We start from the raw sequence: 22,087 nt of genomic DNA on the forward strand, positions 1-22,087 counted from the left end.
GAGGTGGGCAGGATGTGGCCAGCCTTAGTCGTCCTGCAACAATAATCAAATGTTTGACAGGTTGCCTGGACGGAACTTATACGTTTTGACTTAGACAAATTCAAAACAGGTATAATTTCTGGATCAGGCCGCTGAGCTGATCGCAGGCGCTGCAATCAGCTCAGCGGCTCAGGCAACCCTGCTCCTGCTCCGTATCGATCGCGGCAAGATGGTTGCCCAGTCCCTCCTGCTAGAACCTGCCGTGACCCTCCCCCCTCACAACAATTACGGCAGGAGGGATGCCCCGTCCCTCCTGCCTGCACCCACCGCCACTCCCCCCCCCTGCAACAATTATGGCAGGAGGGATGTCCCGTTCCTCCTGCCTGCACCCACCGCCACTTCCCTGCAATGATCGTCGACAGGAGAAATGGCCCTATCTCTCCTGCCAGACACCCCCCAAACCCCTGAAATTTCACTAGCAGGAGAGATGCCCAATCTCTCCTGCCAGATACCCATCCCCCAAACCCCCAAAAGTTTGCCGGTAGGAGCTGGGGAGATTGGGTCACAGTAGGAGGGGCCTAGGCACCCGGGCCAACTAGAATCTTAGGCCCATCTCCCAGTGCATTCTGGTATACGCTGGGAGTTGCGTAAGATTCCGATTGGCCAGATCTCCTAGGCCCCTCCTACTGTGACCCAATCTCCCCAGCTTTCAACACTGAACACTGGCTACCACTCAACAAACGCTACATATGCAAAAGATTCCACCTCAATACCCCATTCTACATCACATCCAAGGTACATCAGTATACCCTCACCTGCCCCCTCCGCTCCGAAGTGGAGAGATGAATACATATTCCCCCAGGAAGATCTCTCCAAATGGAAACTGCACAGAAACGCTCATAAAGCCATTTCATCCCTCGACTATGGAGCTAACTGCTGACTTAGATAAGATCACAGGACTCGCTGATGGCCTTCCGAAAAGCAATGAAGACAATCCTCTTCAACTGAACAGCACCAGCCATCGGACTCCTCTATTCTTCATTTTCCTGTGGACTCCTTGTCCTGCAGCTAGACTTTTCTTAATTGCTGTGACTTCTTCGGTAATTCTACTTTGAACTCCTTCTCTCACCTTCTTGTTCTTGCTATTGTGAATGTCTTGTCTTGTAATCCACTGTGAATGTCCCATTCTGAGCTCCCAGGAGAACAGGAAATCTTAATATGAGAAGCCCACTGAAAATAATCAGTAGGCTAATAACTTCGGCTCAGCACACTGTGTATGGAATATATTGAAGGGGTCTTGGGGGGAGGGGGGAGAAGGTATAATGATTTGGATTAGATAGTTTTTTGGGTTGTGTATGTGTGATAAAGGTAGGAGATTGGTGGGATTGTAGTGTTGGGGGGTTTGTTGCTAGGGAAGGTAGACAGGGATTGGGTGACTTGGGAGAGTCACTGATTGCTTGAATGTAGGCGGGAGATCTTGTGGCTGTAGAGAAGGTGTTTTGTGTAGAGGTCTTATTCAGGAGGTGGTGAGCCTATTGTGAGAGTTGGTGAATCTGGGGTTTAGGAGGGAGATTGGTTCAATGGTTTTAATTTGCCCTCCCTTCCCACCCCCACTTGTGTAGGTGTCAGTGGGCGAGCATTGATTTGTGGTGGAGGTTTTTTTTGTTTTTTTTGCAGTTGGGAGGTCCATTGTGAAAGTAGTGGTTCTGTGTCGGTGTTTGTTGTGATGTGTGTGTGTGTGTGGGGGGGTGATATTTGGGGGGTTGCAACTGTGAGGAAAATGGGATGGTCCTTTCAGGTGGCCAATAGTTTGAGGAGGCGTGTAAGAGGTAAGTTGAGGTTATATACTGTGTGTGATACTGCCTCTTGCAGATGGAAAATTTGGAATGGAATTTAATGTACTGGGATGTTGGGGGGCAGAGCAACTAAGTCGTGATCAACTGGCTGTTGGGGAAAGGAAAGTGGGGAGCCACCTAGAAAGAGAGGGATAAAATGGGAATTGCATTGTTAAGTAAATCTTTGAATTAAATAAAGCTGTGGCCAAGTTTCTGCCAACATATATTTGTAAGATGTTTATTTAATTGAGTGTGAGGTTTAAGAGTTAGTCAGTTGGAATGCAGTGGTGCGAGTGCCGAATGTTATGGATTTGCATTATTTGAATTCTGTTGAAATAAATAAAGCTACAGCCAAGTATTTGCCAACATGATTATAAGACTCTTTTGTACTTTATTGCAATAGATATGTGGAATAGAGAACGACACAGGGTCAAATTTTTCCCCATCCCCACGGGAACTCATTTTTCCGTCCTGTCCCGGAAAGTTCTTTTCCTGTCCCAGCCCTCATCTGCACAAGCCTCAAACACTTTAAATTCCTTAGTATTCGAGGCTTGTGTGGTTAAGGCAGAGCTTACAGGAATGGGACAGTGACAGAACTCACGGGTCGGGATAGGAAAATTGAGTTCCTGCAGGGATGAGGACAAATTTGTCCCTGTGTCATTCTCTAGTGTGGAATAAGTGTTACAGCGGTGTAAGTGCCGAATATTATGAAAACTCTTTTTAAATTTACAAAATATGCCATACAGTTTGTGAATTGGCCTTTCGTTAGCTCCTGAAAAGAAAGTTTCTTGAATAAATTCTTGATTTTTTATTTATTTTTTTAAATTTCATAGTCACATAATGGATTACCCACTGTTTATGTTTGTTTATTAAGATTTGATATTCCGCTACTGCATATCACTGACCTAAGCGGTTTACAATGCAACAATTGATTAAGGAAATGAACTCCATTGAAGATAGGAAAGATAGAGTTAAGATATGTATATCCTAAAAAACATTCAATGAGGATGAAAGCAAAGATTACATTAAAAATAAAAATACTAGCTAATTATCTATAATAATAAAACGGTAAGCGCGCATGCGCACTCGCGCTACGTGTTCCCTGATCCTTGATCTGTCGGGATGTGGCGGCACGAGTGCACATGCGCTAGATGGCGCGGAGTGAGGGGCCGGCATTTAGGGGAAGGAGAGCAGGCCCGGGATTCGGCCGGCCCCGGCCAGGCAAGACCCCCTTCCCCGCCACACTCAGGCATCAGCGGTCCCCGCTGGCAGAGGCGGAAAGACAGCTCAGCAGCAGGTTGGTGTGACAGCGGCATGGACTGCGGCCACCTAGCGCCACGGAGTGGCCCAGACCAAGGCAGTCGACGGTTGGCTGGGGCGACGGCGCTCAGAAGCCCCGGCTGGGAGCGTGAGACTGGTAGGTGGGTGGGCGCTGTGGCTGTCCAGGGGTGGGAGGCGAGGCAGTTAGAGTGACGAAGACCAGGAGGACCTGCTGGTGGTGGATGATGGTGGTAGCAAGAGTGATTGGGGGGGGGGGGGGGAGGAGTTTCAGCTGAATCCAAACTGCAAATTTTGGTTGCTGGCTAGCATCTAATATAGTGTGCACAAACCTGGTGCTAATAGCATGTTAATGCTGGTGGGACTTTTGACCATTGGCCCCGAAGACAAGTAGCAAAACGTTAGTTTAGAGCCCTCAGTACAGATAAGTACTACGTAGGTAAAGACTATTCTGGCCTTCTTTTCACAACCCGGTGGAATCTGCTAAACTGACATTTATCAATAGCTCACTTAAGACACAGTTCAGATTTTCAGGCCAAAAAATGTCTTAACTTTTCCAGATCCACACTCATGGACCCAGCACCTGGAAAGCTGTCACTCCTTAGGACACGCAGAGAAAATATTGTCTTGAAACAGTCTCACACACATGAATTAGCAAGCAGTGCTCCGAAACAGGTTTCTATCATTGCCCTGAGTTTTGTATAAGGCTCAAAATTAGGCAACAGCGAAATATAATAACTGGCTGTTGCCCAATGTTTGCCTAACATTGTTATTATATTTCGTTTTTGAACTGTTGCCTTATACAAAACTCAGTGCATTGATAGAAACCTCATATGCCAGGTCTGAAAAGAACACCTGATAAGTGTGTGAGACTGTTTCAAGACAATAGTTTCTGTGCCTCTCCTATTTTTGGTATTATGAAGTTCTTGCAAAATTTTTTCTTCCCTTTTCTTCCCTTAGGACACTCCACACGGTCAGTGCAGCAACAGAAAGAAAGACAGACAGGGGGAGAGAGACAGAAAGAAAGAAAGACAGACAGGGGGCCAGGGAAAGAGACAGAAAGAAAAACAGACAGAAAGAAAGGGGGCAGGGAGAGAGACAGAAAGAAAGAAAGAAATGCCTAAGTCTACACATCTATTCTAGCACCCGTTAATGTAACGGGCTAAAAAACTAGTAAATGTATATACTAGGCTATTTGCTGAACTAATAGTTTTATGTTGAATTTTAAACATATTTTGGTTTATTGTAAGTCAATTGGAGTTTGGGAGAGATTTGATTACATATACAAAATTTATCTGAATTTTAAAAGAAAATGAACAGTTTTCCACTATATTCGGTGTACTTAGATAATCAATTTCTTTTCTTGCACAGCAAAAATTGAGGGAGACAAGGAGACGAAGTTACTGGCAGAAGCACATTCCAGGTATCGTGCATTTATATTGTGGCATGCAATATTTCCTTTGAACCTGGTTTTTTATTAGAAGTCAGCAACAAAGTATGAGAAAGATAGCTAATGCCAGTTACAAAGTATATGGATTTTGTTTCACCGTTGGAGCAGATTAAATTCCTAAAGAAAATGCAAATCACCTAAGAAAGCAATTTCAAACTCTGGTGCATCTAGGACACAGGTGTCAAAGTCGGTCCTCGAGGGCCGCAATCCAGTCAGGTTTTCAGGATTTCCCCAATGAATATGCATGAGATCTATTTGCATACAATGAAAGCAGTGCATGCAAATAGATCTCATGCATATTCATTGGGGAAATCCTGAAAACCCGACTGGATTGCGGCCCTCGAGGAGGGACTTTGACACCCCTGATCTAGGACAACAAATGGGTCCCCTTTTTTTCAGGACGATCCAAACAAGTTCTGTGAATATTCATAGTGGATATCCTGAAAACTCAGATCTGCCTCTAGCTCATAAGACTCAGTAGCTGTAACGGCGGAACCATCGCATTTAGCATGATGTGGTTTTTTTTTGTTGTTTTTTTTTAATACCCTCATTATAAAATATATCATGCATAAAACATTATATATAACAATAATATATATGCCTGCTATAATAATGTATATGATAAATCAACTTTCTGGTGTGTACTACTCTAACCAAACAGTGGGAGAACAGCAATACAGAATACAGATTGTGCATGTAAAAAGTTTTTTTAAACATTTTTTATATAAAGTGAGAGCAGTCTATCTTTGTTCTATAGTGCTACTCAGTGCTCCCCAGCACCAGCATTTTCAAGCAAATGATGAACTATGAGCATATATATATATTATATATCTCACTGATACCAAACCCCACCTCGCCACCCTAGGAAACCAAACTCCAACAGCCTCCCAACTAGCGGACCATTTCAAACACAAAATCATCACAATCAGATCCACATTCAACAACTCTCGAAACATCTTAGAAGAGATACTAACAAAACCCTCAAAAGATGAATCCACCTCAGCAGATAGGATCTGGACCGACTTCCCAACGACACAATGGTCAGACCTAGACCGGCTGTACAAAAAATACAGCAAATCTTCATTTGATTTGAACAATTGTCCTCCTTATCTACTAGCTACAGCATCCACTAAATTCACAGCTGGTCTCACGCTATGGCTGCAAACCACCCTAAGGGAAGGTCAGTTCCCTCCAGAACTTGGCGAAATCATAATTACTCCCATACTAAAAGACCCCAAAGGCCCAATAGACAGCCCCAAAAATTATAGACCAATCGCTTCTATACCTCTATACGTCAAACTCATAGAGGGTCTAGTTGCACAATATCTCGCCAATTACCTAGAAGACCACCACATCCTACACCCTACTCAATCCGGATTCAGAACCAATCACAGTACTGAAACACTTCTGGTTTCCCTACTAGGCATAGCCCGTCAGCACCTCAGCAAAGGAAATAAGTTACTAATCATCCAACTCGATCTTTCAGCAGCATTCGACTTAGTTGACCATTCCATACTACTCCAGATACTAGATGCCATAGGAATATCAGGTAATGTTCTCAACTGGTTCCAAGGATTCCTCAAAACAAGATCATACAGAGTCAAGTCAAATGATCTTCTATCCGACTCATGGTCAAACCCCTGCGGAGTTCCACAAGGATTCCCTCTATCGCCCATACTTTTCAACCTCTTCATAGCATCCCTAGGCACGGCCCTAGATGCCCTAAATATTACATCCTTCAGCTACGCGGATGATATAACCATCCTCCTCCCCTTCGACATCCAACGGAGGCCTGAAAACAACATTGGAAACTGTAGAAAAATGGATGACGAACCACAAGTTAAAACTGAATGCGGAGAAAACCAAATTCCTACTACTAGAGAAGGAACAAAAACCATCCCTAACAGAACTAGATGTAAACACAATCAAATATCCAATACAGAATACTCTCAAAATTCTGGGAACACACCTAGACAGAGGCTGCACAATGCAAACACAAATACACAAAACCATAAAAAAAGCATTCTTCACCATGCGAAACCTAAGAAAAATAAGAAAATTCTTTTCCAAGGAACACTTCAAGATCATTGTACAATCCCTCATACTCAGCTCCTTAGATTACTGCAACAGCCTCTACCTACCTTGCCCAAATACTATGATAAAACAACTACAGACCGTTCAGAACACAGCTATCAGACTCATCTACTCGCTCAGCAAATTCAACCACGTCACACCCGCCTACGTAGACTCTCACTGGCTTCCGATAAAAGCAGGAACTCAATTCAAACTCTACTGCTTACTTTTCAAAGTAACCCATGGTATGGCCCCCAATTACCTGAACAACCGTCTTTGCCGCTACCGACTACCCAGATGAAGAAGAACTCAGAATCTTTTCACCTTCCCCCCTCATAATGGTACCCGACGTAAGAAACTTTACGACAGCCTTCTAGCAACTCAGGCAGCGAAAATTGACCCCACCATCACCAAACTGATGATCAAAACAACAGACATCAAAGTGTTTCGGAAAGAAATCAAAACATTTCTTTTCAAAAAACACGTCCTTACTTAATATTCCCCTCCCCAATCGCACATACACTCTCCCCAGCAAATAACACACTAGTCATCCCCTTGAACCTCATTTACCAAAAATATCCAAATTCCTAAATAAGCACCTCCCTTAGGTATCCATTTAACCTTCTCCTAAATAAGCATCTCCCTTAGGTATCCACTTAACTGATTCCTTCAAAGTTAGGTACCTTTCTTCAGTTGCCTATATTGTTTTCCCCACTGAACCTTGTAACTACTTGAACCCTGTCAAGTTATTCTATCGATAAATCCAGATATCTTATACTTGTATTTCTATACCACAACATGTAATTTACTTAATTTACTTGTAATGTAATTCTCTCGGTAATGTCCTGATCTCTTTTAATTGTAATCCGCTTAGAACCGCAAGGCACAGGCGGAATAGAAATCACTAATGTAATGTAATATATTGCTCTATTTGTAATCAGCCACACATCATTAGACTCCTCATAATTGTTGTTGTTGGGTTTTTTTCTTTCTGTGTCTTGTGCCCAAACACACTGCGATAACTAAAGAAAAATAAATATAGAGTTTCAAAATTTCCCGCTTGCTCTCAGGCCATATAAAACAGTGATTGTCCAGAACTATTTCAGGTAGTTTGACTTTAAAGCTGCAATTCGAGAGTAAATGCATGCCATCCGATGTGGTGCCCCATTTTGCTACCGTCATCGGGGACCTACATGCAGCTCTAATATTTAGCTCCTTATTTGGATCATAATACGATGACATGGCCAGAGCAAAATGGAGCACCTCATTGGATGGCGTTCATTTATCCACAAGACATAGAAGTTGACTGTTTTATGTGGCCTGTTAGCAATTGGGGAATTTTGAAACTATATTTACTTTTGTACAGTTTTTACCATATGTTTGGACACAAATCATACAAAAATACCCCAAAATTATTCCTAGATTCCAACTCCCAGATCTACCTCTCTGTGCCAAATATCTCTACTGAAACCCAGACCAGAGTCTCAGCCTGCCTGTCCGACATTGCCACCTTTATATCTCACCACCATCTAAAACTGAATATAGCTAAAATAGAGTTGCTCATCTTTCCGCCTAAACCCACCTCTCCACTTCCCTCATTCTCCATCTCTGGACAACACTCTAATCCTTCCTTTTTTTGTCTGCTCGTAATCTCAGGGTCATCTTTGACTCCTCTCTCTTCTTCACCGCCCAGATAAAACATACAATATTATAATTCCCATATCCGATCCTCTCTTAGCACACTACTAAAACACTTATCCATGCCTTCATCACTTCTCACTTAGACTACCTCAACTCACTACTCTCAGGCCTTCCACTTAGCCATCTCAACAAGCTGCCCAAATCCCTATGGCAGGCTCTTTCTCTTGCAGTGTTCAAGGCGCAGTTAAAAACCCACCGCTGTGAGAGTGTTTTCAACTCCTAACTCCTCTCACCTTGGATTCTGCATCCCCAACCTTATATGTCATGTCTGTCCAAGTTAGATTGTAAGCTTTTCCAAGCAGGGACCATCTATAAATGTCAAAATGTACAGCGCTGCATATGCCTTTCAGCACTAAATAAGTGATAAGGAGTAGTAATAGGAGGAGGATCAGCTGTATACAATCTGTTTTACTCTTTGGGATCTTGCCAGGTACTTGTGATCTGTGTTGTCTACTGTTGGAAACAGGATACTGGGCTTAATTGACCTTTGGTCTGTCTCAGTATGGCAGCTCTTATGTTCTTATATTTTGTATTGCTGTCAGGGCAGGATTAATTCGTCAAGGGCCCCTAGGCACACAAGTACACTGAGCCCCTACACACAAGTACACTGGACATCAACGGCAACGGCCTCCCCCCTGCATCAATGGCAACGCGGCCGGATCTCTTACAGGAAGGTCCCGCGATGACAAGTAAGTAAGTGACATCGGAGGGGGATGGACTGGCAGACGCAGTCATCGTGGGACCTTCCTGTAACAGAGCCAGCTGCCTTGTCATCAATGGGGGGGAGGAGGCCCATAGTCGTTGATGCCGGGGGGGGGCCTTTGCTGTTTAAAAAAAATGGCAAGGTGAGTCGTCCTCCTTCAGCGGGCCCTCTTCACAGTTTCAGGCCCTAGGCACGTGTCTACTGGGCCTGTTGATTAATCTGGCCCTGATTGCTGTGCTCCTATTGTGTGGTTAGGACAGTGGTTCCCAACCCTGTCCTGGTGGCCCACCAGGCCAATCGGGTTTTCAGGCTAGCCCTAATGAATATGCATGGAGCAGATTTGCAAGCCTGTCACTTCCATTATATGTAAATCTCTCTCATGCATATTTATTAGGGCTAGCCTGAAAACCCGATTGGCCTGGTGGTCCTCCAGGACAGGGTTGGGAACCACTGGGTTAGGATATAGTACATACCAGAGAGTTCATTTTATTTAGTGCTGTGATTTGTTCTTTCTCTTTTAGACAATTGTTATGAGGACTATTCCTGAAACACATTTGTATCTGCCAGTTAATCTATTGTTTTGCACCTACATTACTCTACCTTAACTGTAGAATGATATAAAATTGGAAATGAAGCCCCCACCATTTAGTCACTGGGCAGATTACTGGTTCTTATATTTTGTTTAATAAAAAGACTTTCAGGTTTAAGTTGACAAAATAAGTTGGCAATTTTATTTTTATTGGATGATCATAATATATCTGAGTTATCATGTCCATCAGGTGAGTGAAGTAACAGATAAGTAATATACAGTATATGATAAACAGTTCCATTTTTTCAAATGGCTTTATTTAATGCAATTTGACAGGAATGTAGTAAAAAGTAAAAAAATATGCATGTACGTATATGATCTCCATATGAAAATGCCTGGTTCTTACAGTTGCACATGCATAGCCACAACCAGTCAGATGTTGAGCTAGGAGGAGCCTGAAGTATAATTCATAAGCCACAAGATAGCAAAGAAGCCAGCCCATGTGGCAGAATGCAGTAGAGGTAGTGTGGTATGCAAATATGAAGAAATACTAATCTAATCTAATCTGGGATTTATGAGTTGCGCAATGCCTACAAAGGTTCAAGGTGATTTACAGAACAGATTAATACAGAGCAAGGATGCTTAGAGATACAGCTGTAGCATAAGGATGTTATAGAGACTTCATTATAAGACTTTGAGGTAGAGATTGTTGTACCGTCAATTTAAAGAGGTAATTTGGTACTGCTCAGAGGATTTGTGGGAAGTACAGTAAATGCGCATTTAGGGGAAGATTATATACAGCTAGAAAGCTAATATAATTCGATGAAAGACGCCATGAGGTAGATAGTCTGCAACAGTCATTAGCTAGTGGTAATCTGTGTACTTGGTTCTATGGTGGTAAAGGGCAAATTGTGGTTCTGTTGGTATGTTTCCCTAGGAGTTTTACGTTTGTTGGTGTTCGGTGCTGATGGAAGTTGGGTTTAGTTGATGGTGGAGTTTATGGAGTCAAAAAGAAAGGTCTTTAGTTTCTTGTGAAACATGGGGTAAATAAATTCAGATCTGATGGTTGTTGGTCAGGAGAAGTCAGAAATACTAGCTTATACAGCTGCAGGAAAAAGTACTTCGTAGCTGTCAGCGGCTTCAGAGAGAAGGGGAAGTGGGAGTGCACTCGGGAGAGAGTGGGAAGTAGCCTTCTGGAGTTGGACATTTGGGAGGGAGATGAAGATAAAGGAGATTGCTAGGGTTTGGTTTGGCCTAATAGGAGGTGAGAAGAAACATGTTCAGCCCCCTATACATATACAGCACATTCACACATGGAAGAGGGAATGGAAAGAAGAATAGAATTATTTAGGAGGTGGATGAAAGAGAGACTATGGGCCATTATGTGCCAAATGGTCTAGGCCTCCCCATTGACATTTTCTGGAAGTACAAATAGGACATGTAATTAATATATGCAAAGTCTTAGAGCAGAATCTCAACTTCTTCCAAAGTTAGGAGCCTCTTTATTGGGGCCACTTTTTTCATTCCATGGAAGATTGTGAAAAAGCGTCAACTTTTGGTTCAGGTTGTAGAAAAGATTCTTGACCAAGCTAAAAGTCATAATTCTAGTATGACTTTTTGTGCTAAATCCAAATATACTACTCAGATCATTGGTGCATGCTTTGGTGTATCATTGGAGGACCACAAAGTTGATGAAAATGTTTGTCATGGAATGCACAGGCAAATATCTGACACAATAGATTCTGTACAGAAAGCACAATAAGGCTCAGATTTTAGGAACCAAAAGATATGGCCAGTTATCGCCCCCTTAAAATTATGCAAATGTTTACCTATATTTAATTGTGTACTCAAATACTAGGGAAATAATCACTTATATTCTGTGATAGTATAATATTCACAATCAAATATCGCAGCTCTAAATCCATATAAATTAATTAATAAATAAATAAATAAACAAAAATAATTAAATGTGTAAAGTGCTCAGATTCTACAACCAACTTTATTCAGTGTAATCATTCAACTATGGTCGCCGATTGGACCATCATCGCCTTTACAATCCCTTGCCTCCCTAAGTCACCAAACATTGAATAAATACACCATTGTAAATTGGTAACTTAGCTGAAGTTGTAGTTATGGATGGGAGGTCTCTTGTTGATTGTGTTGACATCCATAGACTGGAACCCAAAATAAGTGCTTATGCTTTGAAAGTGCTGGTGCTAGGAGCTACTATATGCCATGCTAAGAAACCGAGCCCCTCGACTTGAGTTTCGGGTCCTTCATCAGGCGGGATCTCTAATAAATACGATAAAATAATAAATGAAAATATAATCAACATTAAATCTCCTAACCATTGTTGTAATGCAATCTTACTATGCTTCATGTATGCACTTACATGCTATAGCGTAGCTGGGATTTATTACTTCAGTGTAGGTGCATACACGAAGCATAGTGAGATTGCATTACAACAATGGTTAGGAGATTTAATGCTGATTATATTTTCTTTTATTATTTTCTTTTATTTATTAGAGACCCCTCCTGATGAAGGACACAAAACTCGAGTCGAGGGGCTCGGTTTCTTAGCATGGCATATAATAGCTCCTAGCACCAGCACTTTCAAAGCATAAGCACTTACTTTGGGTTCCAGTCTATGGCTGCCGACATGATCAACAAGAGACATCCCATCCATAATTACAACTTCAGATAAGTTACCAATTTACAGTGGTGTATTTATTAAATGTTTTGTGACTTAGGGAGGCAAGGGACTGTAAAGGCAATGATGGTCCCATCAGCGACCATAGTTGAGTGGTTACACTGAACAAAGTTGGTTGTAGGGTCTAAGCACTTTACACATTTAATTATTTTTATTTCTTTATTAAATTATATGGATTTAGAGCTGTGATATTTGATTGTGAATACTTATATTTAATGTCATATATCACAACTGGATTCCCAATCACACTACTGGGTAAGTATTTTAAGCAAAAAATGTCCCAAAAGGTGAAAAACTCATCAAACCAAAAAAGGAGGGACACTCATAAATATAAGTTCTTCAAACCGACAAAGGTGCTCAGAACCAAGTTGATGGTATGAAAAACACAAATCGGGGATAAGCCCCTATAAGCGTTTTCAGTAGTCTATCATTGCACCATCTTCAATCGGTAGAAAGGTGTAAACTGTGTCAAAAATTTTTTTTTAAGTGTTCATTCTTTCTAAGAGCAATCTTCAATAAATAAAGATGCAAATAAAAAAGTGACTTAGCTTGAAATGAAGGTAAGGTAGTTGAGAAGTCTCACTCCAGCGGGTTCTGACACATTTCGCCAGTGGCTTCCTCAGAGAACCCCCCTCACGCTGGCTGTAGAGGATGAGTGAAACTTCTTCCTTACTCTTCTCCCATGATTACTTCACTTCAGCAGGAATGGCATCTCTCCTGCTGGCCAACTTTGTGTGTGTGAGGGGGGGAGGGAGATCCCGGCTATGGCCACTTAGCCGATTGTGGCAGGGAGATTTCCTTCCAGCATTTTGCTGGCCTACATTTCAGGCATCTATCGCGGCCCAAGGGAGACACTTAGGGCCGCTTAAGCTTGCCCTAGGCCACTTCCAAGTGAAACCAGGCCCAGCCTAGTGTGAGCTTAAGTGTCCTGATGTGTCTCTCTCATCCGCGACATATGCCTACAGTTTAGGCAGCCTAGCTCAGATATGTTTTGTTAATTTTTTTAAACATGCATTGCTCCTGTTGATGTAAGGGGGTCCCTGCCGCAGCTGATCGTGGCAGGCGTATTTTTCCCCAATCAGCTTAGTCGGTAGGAATCCTGAAGCCACAGCTTCGGGGAGTACTGCCAGCTCAGCTAATTGGGGGGGGGGGGAGGGGAGGGGGAATACCCTTATCGCGATCAGCTTATGGCTGCTGCAGCCTGACTTTAGGATCCTGCAGTAGCCATAGATAGTCAGCTGAAATGTATACAAGGTTTTCCGGGCCTACATTTCAGCCACCTATCTTGCCATGAATTGCAGTTAGGTAGCCACTTTAGCCCGCCTATTGCCACTTCCATTATTGGCCATGCCTACTTTATCCTCCTTATTTAGGCGTCAATAGGCGCTTCAACACTGCTGTTTTTTATGGAGTTTTTAAAATTAACTTAGGCATCAGCAGGTTGCCTACCGACACGTAAGTTTAGGCACTGGTTATAGAATTTCTCTGTTAAGCTTGGTGATTCCCAATCTTTTTACTATGGCAGAACCAGGGAAATATTTTTAATACACTGAGGAACCCTCAATATATGTAAATTATGTATATGTTTATACAAACAGATTCTATAATTTAATTTCTTCAAAAACCTCCGAAGAGAGTTTGAGGAACCCTAAGGTTTCCAGGAACCCAGTTTAGAAATCCCTGACTTACCTAAAGAGGAATGGACCGATTTGAATGCAAGGTATGTAGGTAGAAGACAGAGTTCTAATGAGTCTGAGCTCTTTGGAGTAGTGCTGCCTGATTTCCGATTTGAATCGATTCACCAGTTCACTTCGGGTGAATCAATTTGAATCGATTCGTTGTTTTGGGTTTTTGTGTTTTAAAATCGGCCTCGCCGATTCGGTGACCATCCCTCCTCCCCGTGCCTTCAGGTCTCCTACAGCTGGAGTGGCAATGATTCCTCTTGCTGACCGTCCACTGCCACTGCCACCTCTATTTTAGGGGGCAAGGGGGGAGGGTCGGGAAGTGCTGCAGTGCCCTGGCCTCCCGCTCTTATCTTCAGATAATTACGGCAACCTGCAGAGAGGATCACCGGTGCTGTAGCAAGGGGGGGAGGGTCAGTCGGGAAGTGCTGCAGTGCCCTGGCCTCCCGCTCTTACCTTCAGATAATTTCGGCAGCCTGCAGAGAAGATCACCGGTGGCTATTTTTGCAGGCTGTCGTCATCCTCAGCAGCATGCTCCCTCTGCCGTGATCCTGCCCCTGACTTCAGAGGAGGGGCGGGACTGCAGCAGAGGGAACATGTTGTGGAGGCCGATGGCAGCCTGCAAGGATCGCTACAGCACCGGAGATCTTCTCTGCAGGCTGCTGTAATTAGATGAAACTAAGACCAGGAGGCCAGGGGGGAAGCTAGAGAATGCTTAAAAGAAGGGGAAAACATGCAGGGCTTCAGAGGGGGGGGGGGCAGGCCTTCGGAGAGGGGGCCCTGGTATAGAAGTACACAGAGGAAAGGGGAGGGTTCAAAGAGACGGGCATATACCAGACTTGGGGGGAAGAAATAATGGGTCTAAAACAGAGGAGAGGGAGGGAAGGAACAGAAAGGAGAGAAGTTGGACACAAGGGAAGGTGTAGAGGGGAGGGTGATAGAGATACTGGATAAGAGGGTAATTGGGAAGAGAAAGGGAGAGGTGGTGGGGAAGGAGGGAGAGATGCTAGATGAAAGGGTAGTTGAGAAAAGGAGAGATGGTGGATCTGGGGATGGTGGGGTCCATCGCTTCAGCTGTGGGGATGGAGAAGAAAAAAAGGAAAGATGCCAGACCTCCAGGGTAGGGGAGGGAAATGGAAGGGGAGGTCAGAGATGGAAGATGGATGGTTAGCATGGAGAAAGAAGGAAACGACAAATGGGCAGGAGACCCTGACAAGCGAGTTATCAGAAGACAACCAGAGCCTGGTACCAACATGATTTGAATAATGACCAGACAACAAAAGGTAGAAAAAATAATTTTATTTTCTATTTTGTGATTACAATATGTCAGATTTGAAATGCGTATCCTGCCAGAGCTGGTGTTGACAGCGTGAACTAGGACCTAAAAGAGAGAGGAAAAGTCTTTTTTGTTTGTTTATTTTGTTTATACCCCAGTGCCAGTATGGATAGGAGAGGGCAAAGGGGGTGAAGAGGCCCTAAAATACGCCCATAAGGATGTTTGAAAAAACCACCCAATTGGGCAGGAAAATCAAATCGAATCAATTTTTTTTTTTTCCTGATTCGGGCAGCACTACTTTAGAGTGCCACATCAGACTTCATGTCTGTAGCAAATGTTTATTTTGGGTAGGTATGATGGAGCAATTGCTCCCTATCCCTGAAATGTTGCAGGAATTAATGCTGATTCCCCCTCCCCTGCCACTGCCAATATAACTTCTTTACCCCTTGTGTTCCTTTCTCCCAAAATAAGCATGCAGTGTGTATTCACTGAAATATTTAAGTTTAGAATACACACAGAGGTAAGCCTGTGGTACGGTGCAATTAAAATGGCTTATTTCACATGTAAAAACACTTGTAATTTTGAACACAAAGCATTTCAAAACTGAACCATGAACTTTTAGTATCATCTCACAAGGATAATATTTCTGCAAAGTGGTAATGGTTATTTATTACTTTTAGGAGATCATTTTTTTTTCAACCATGATTGACTGCCACTTTTAGAAGTTGTTGGACCAGAGGAAAGGGAAGGCACTGGTCTTTTTGTTTTGCCAGTAATTTAAGACTTGGTTGTTATGCAAGCATATACTATAAACCCTAAAGTTTATGAATATTAGATTACTAGATACATAAATTGATAACTTTTAAGACAGGACAACTAAATAGCTGCTTTTTGCAATGCAAATTAAACAAATGGAAGACTTTTCAGCAGCCTCTTCAGCAAAGGTAGATGATGTGTAAATAAAACAAGAAAAAGAGACAGGCACTCTGTTTCCCCTAACCTTTGAGCTTTCCAAGAAAGATACACACATTATTTGGGGAAATTCTGGTTGCTTGGAGTGATTGCTACTTTGGCAGATCTGAGTGTTTTATTTGGTAGAGTTAGAGATAAGTGAAAACCATCCCCAAATGTTGTGTAGTTAATCAAAATTGGCAGCATCCTGTTTTTCATGGTCTAATTTAGCCAATTAAGTACATAAGAATAGCCATACTGGGTAGGACCAATGGTCCATCTAGTCCAGTATCCTGTTTCCACTTTAGGTTACAAGTGCCTGTCAAAAATCCAAATAGTACCAATATTCTATGCTACACATCCTAGGGCAAGCAGTGGCTTCCTCCATGTCTGTCTCAACAGCAGACTATTAACTTTTCCTCCAGGAACTTGTCCAAACCTATTTTTAAACCAGCTACATTAATCGCTCTTACCACATACTCTGGCAATGCATTCAGAGCTTTGAGTGAAAAAATATTTCCTTCTATTGGTTTTAAAATTATTAGAATTAGAATGCCAGAATTGATGCTCTAGTTTGCTTTGGGAATTTCCTGGGCTTATTTGCTATGATAATACTTTACCTCAAGCCAAAAAAAGGAAGGGGAACAGTATAGTGTCTTCTAGAGCAGTGGTTCCCAACCCTGTCCTGGAGGACTACCAGGCCAGTCGGGATTTCAGGATAGCCCTAACGAATATGCATGGAGCAGGTTTACATGCCTGGCACCTCCATTATATGCAGATCTCTCTCATGCATATTCATTAGGGCTATCCTGAAAATCCGACTGGCCTGGTGGTCCTCCAGGACAGGGTTGGGAACCACTGTTCTAGAGAGTGACGTGAAGAAACAGATTCATCTATATATATAAACAATATCCCTAATACAGAGTCATCCATTCACATCACTTATCACATTCATAAAAGTGGAGGGAAAAAAGCCTCAGTAAAATAGAGAACCATCCTCAGAAACTTAAGGGCAGTCTCCAATTCACTTATTGGAAGAAAAAATCTCCAATCTTTCTCCTGAAGCAGCAATTTTTGAATCACCTAACAGGACACATGTTGGGATGTGCGGTTTAAAGTTTGGGGCAAGAGATTACCTTCGGAACTACTTCAGTGACAAGCTAAGTACAGCACTTTGTGCTTTTTAAAAAAAAAAAAAACTTTTAATGTTGCATTGTAAGTTGCTCAAATACAAAATAATTGGTAAATTATTTTCTTTGTTGAACCACTACTGGAAAGAAAGTTGCACTTCGGGCTCAATCAATACATACACTCAAAAATTAAATAAGGGGTTTCGGTACGGGCTCAATTATCCCCACAAGTAACCAAAACCCTGGGCAGGTATTCATGAGTGACTAGCACTTAGACAGAAGTCTAAATAAATCCTGCCCGTACATCATAATACCCTCAATTTTATACTCTTAACCTTGATGAATAAATATAAAGTGCAAACGTGCATCCAGTGTGGGAACAAAGAAAAATATAAAGGTGTTTCAAAAAAACCTCAAAAAACAATAAAGAAACAAAATATCAATAACATCCCCTAATCCAAAACCACATACATTCAAAAATCCCATGAAATCATATGAAAATGCAACGGACTATTTCTGCAATTCATATTAAAGTCCATCTCCAAATCCCATATGTTTCCAATTTGATGAATAAATAGATGAATAAATAAATAAGTAAATAAATAAATAGTTTATCCAGCTGGGTTAGCTAAATTATCAGTTCATATAATGCAGTTCAAGTCAGTATTAAATCTCCACACGTAATCAAAAATAAATGGAAAAACAAAACAGACAAAAATTCCACTTTATCTCCACTCACAAAAATCAAATAAGTAACTTAGCTCAGACAGCTGGAATCTCCGTGAACTGTGCACAATTCATATGACCACTGTATCTCCGCTCGACAGGCCCTGTTTCGATATTCTTCGTCAGAAGGGAGAAATGGAAACAGCAGTAAATTCTCTGGTCCAGGGGCAAAAAACGCAATATCGTTGTGCAGTAAACCCCACTCCATATGCAGCGGCTCAATCATGCTGAAACTTGAGGGTATTATGATGTACGGGGCAGGATTTATTTAGACTTCTGTCTAAGTCAGGGGTGTCAAAGTCCCTCCTCGAGGGCCGCAATCCAGTCGGGTTTTCAGGATTTCCCCAATGAATATGCATGAGATCTATTTGCATGCACTGCTTTCATTGTATGCTAATAGATCTCGTGCATATTCATTGGGGAAATCCTGAAAACCCGACTGGATTACAGCCCTTGAGGAGGGACTTTGACACCCCTGGTCTAAGTGCTAGTCACTCATGAATACCTGCCCAGGGCTTTTGGTTACTCGTGGGGATAATTGAGCCCGTACTGAAACCTCTTAATTCAACGAAGAAAATAATATACCAATTGTTTTGTATTTGAGTTACATATTTTTATTGGTAAATCCTTTGGTTTTTTTGAAGCATTGTAAGTTGCTCCATGATATAGAACAGTGTCTCTCAAATTTTCTCAAGCCGGGGCACACTAAAGATAGTGGCTACAGCTTAAGGCACCCAGAGGTGCGTGGACATCACTGTGATGACATCATGCCTATGTGTGACATCATCACTTTAACGTCTGCACATGTGCAGAGGCTCTCCAGATGGGCCCAGAGACGGCAGTAGGGGGTGCCAGCAGGGAAGAGGGCCGGAGAGAAGGAGAGGCACTGGCACCAGCTGATTGCCTACAGCAGTGTTTCTCAACTACTTCAAGCTAAGTACCCCCTAAGTCTAACAAATATCAACTGAGTACCTCAACCACAGACCTCCCTAGGCCCACCCAAGCTCTGCCCCAGATCCCATCCCTTTACTAATTGTAATGCAATTTTTTCCATTTATTTTTCATATACACACAATATATACAGCAGATATAAATTCTCAAAACTGACACATTTCAATCACTATATTGAAAATAAAATCATTTTACCTACTGGCGATCCTCTGCAGGCAGCTGTAATTAGCTTTAAAGGTGAGACTGGGAAGCTGGAGGACTTTAGAGAGAAGGGGGAAACATGCAGGCCTTCGGCGAATCGGGCAGCGCTGGCAACATACCACTTAGGGAAGTCAACTGGCAGGTGCCTCTCTTCCTTCTCAGTGTGCCACATGGCACACTTGGAATCTCAGGAGGCACTCTAGTGTGCCCCGGCACATAGTTTGAGATACACTGATATAGAACTTTGTTCATGGATTGGATTATGGATTTGATTTGCATCACTGAAGATCATCTTTGCATCTGTCATACAAATATTTATAATATGAGAATGGATGGACATTTGAGAGTTTGAATGACTATTATATGATAATGGATTTTTTTTCTGCCAATGACTGAATTGGAGACTTAAGTTTCTGAGGATGGTTCTCTCTTTTACTGAGGCTTTTTTCTCCACTTTTTTGAATGTGATAAGTGATGTGAGTGGGTGACTCTGTATTAGAGATATTGTGTATGTGTAGATGCGACAAAGATTCATCCCCATTTCTTCCCCGTAACAAAGATTATTTTCCATTCTCGCCCCATCCCCACAGTGAAGCACATTTTTCATCTGTCTTTCATCTCACTTACCACACAGTCTTAATTTTCTTCTCTCCCTTCATCTCCCTGCTGAAAGCAGAAAGATGATACAGTGGTACCTCAGTTTACGAGTGCACCAATTTGCGAGTGTTTTGCAAGACAAGCAAAACATTCACAAAACCGGCACCTCGGAAACCAAGCGTGCCTTGATTTACGAGCGCCCCCCCCCCCCCCCCGGCCGCGATCCGGCATCCCCCAGGCACCCACCCACCCTCCTTACCACCATTTGGCACTGGCACCAACGCACAGATCTGCCTTCTTCTTTGCGCTGGGCCTTGAGCATCTGCGCATGCTCAAGGCCTTTGGGTTCTCATTCTCTCCGAGGTTCTTGGATCTCCGAGAATCTCGGAGAGAACGAGAACCCGAAGGCCTTGAGCATGCACAGATGCTCAAGGCCCAATGCAAAGAAGAAGGCAGATCTTCGGGCACCAGCACCGGCATGTCCTGTGCGTTGGTGCCAGTGCCAAATGGGGGTAAGGAATGTGATCGGGTGCCTGGAGGATGCCGGATCGCGGCCGGGGGGGGGGGGTTGCGACACGAACGGGGGAGTGCCGATCACGGGGGGGGGGGGGAGTGCCACGAGCGGGGGGATGGTGGATCACACGGGGGGGGGGGGCCTTCATGAGCGGGGGGAGCAATGCCGGTTCTTGGGTGGTAGAGCAGCACTGCTGGCCTCAGGGGATGGGGGTGGGTGGGAACGAATCAAGCGAGTTTCCCTTAGTTCCTATGGGGAAACTCGCTTTGATATACGAGTATTTTGGTTTACGAGCATGCTTCTGGAACGAATTATGCTTGTAAACCAAGGTTCCACTGTATTATCCAATTATATGGGCCTAAGGCATTGCAAATAAACATTTTAAGCCTGTATTGTTTTTATTAAGTACAATTTGTGAGGCATGCTGGGTTCTGCATTGCACACACTACTGCTATTTATTATTTCTATAATGCTACCAGATGCACGCAGTGATTTACATTACACATAAGAGACAGCCCCTGCTCAAAAGAACTTATAAACTGATTATGACAAACAGGACAAAATAGTGAATGTATACGTATATGCTGCTTAGGTAGGGAATTACATAGGGAAAGATGAGGTAGTTGAGGGGTCTATGGAGCTGAGTGGAGGTTAGGACTTAAAGCTTCAAAAAAGTAGACTTTCAGCATGGATTTGAATACTGCCAGAGACGGAGCCTGATGTACCAAGTCAGGCAGTTTGTTCCATGCTAGAGAATTTCATGGGGACATATTTTTCCCCGTCCCTGCAGGAACTCAGTTTCCTCGTCTCGTCCCTGCGAGTTTTAATGCTGTCCCTGCCCCATTCCTGTAAACTCTGCCTTAACTCAACAAGCCTTGAACACTTATGATTTTAAAGTGTTTGAGGCTTATGCATGTGAGGACGGAGCTTGCAGGAACAGGAAAATAACTCATGGGGAAGAGATGGGAGAATGAGTTCCCGCAGGGATGGGGAAAAATTTGTCCCTGTGTCATTCTCTATTCTATGCATGAAGTGCAGCAAAGTAGAAGGGATGGAATTGCGAGTTGGCAGTAGAAAAAAAGGGTACAGACAAGAGACTTACCCAATGAATGGAGTTCTGGGCCAGAGTAGAGAGAGAGATAAGAGAGGAGAGTATTGAAGAGCTGAAGAGTGAATACACTTGTAGGTCAATAAGAGTAGTTTGAACTTTATGCAGAAAAGAACAGGGAGCGAGTGGAGTGATTTGAAGAGAGAAATAATGTGAGTGCACAGAAAGCCAAACATTGCCTCAATACCAGTGATATTTTAGCCCAGACAATAATTTTAGTTATAATTATTCATGTGTAAAACATATTAAGAACAGCCATCAGAATATCACACACAAATAACTTAGTGCTTTTCTCAGTGTGAAGGCAAACCAAACAGCAAAGACAATGTTCATTTATGAACAACAGAACAAAACCAGCAAATAAAGAAAAAAAATAATTCAAGCATAGCCCTCAGAATATCACGTTCAAATAACTTGGTGCCTTTCTCTCACTCATTTTAATTAACCTTGAAACCTATACAAGCAATCCTTAACATTAACCTGTAACACATGGCTTATTGCCTTTTCAGTGATAAACCAAACAGGATGCGCTTCAGAAAAAAAGAATAAATTGTGACATCTGGGCCTTACTTCCATTGAACCAATGGAAGTAAAACCCAGATGTCTCAATCCATTCTCCTTTTTTGGGAGTCATATGGTTACCTAAGGGCATCGGTCTCCATTAATTTTTAAGTGATGGTTGTTTTAGGTCCA

The 22,087-nt window shown here is 42.7% G+C and overlaps 1 protein-coding gene across 7 annotated transcripts in view; it reads left to right on the forward strand.

Annotated features, from left to right (window-relative positions):
• FMN2 (formin 2) overlaps positions 1 to 22,087 on the forward strand; it is a 587,410-nt gene that overhangs the window by 435,749 nt on the left and 129,574 nt on the right. For 5 of the 7 annotated variants that reach the window (XM_033938052.1, XM_033938050.1, XM_033938054.1 and 2 more), the window contains exon 16: positions 4,464 to 4,515. In XM_033938052.1, the coding sequence (XP_033793943.1) occupies positions 4,464 to 4,515 (52 nt within the window). Of the gene's footprint in view, positions 1 to 4,463; positions 4,516 to 12,074; positions 12,107 to 13,856; positions 13,979 to 22,087 lie in introns of those variants that run through there. The other 2 variants (XM_033938055.1, XM_033938056.1) reach the window with 2 other exon arrangements.

Source organism: Geotrypetes seraphini, chromosome 3 (genome assembly GCF_902459505.1).
Source record: "Geotrypetes seraphini chromosome 3, aGeoSer1.1, whole genome shotgun sequence".
NCBI classification, from domain to species: domain Eukaryota; kingdom Metazoa; phylum Chordata; class Amphibia; order Gymnophiona; family Dermophiidae; genus Geotrypetes; species Geotrypetes seraphini.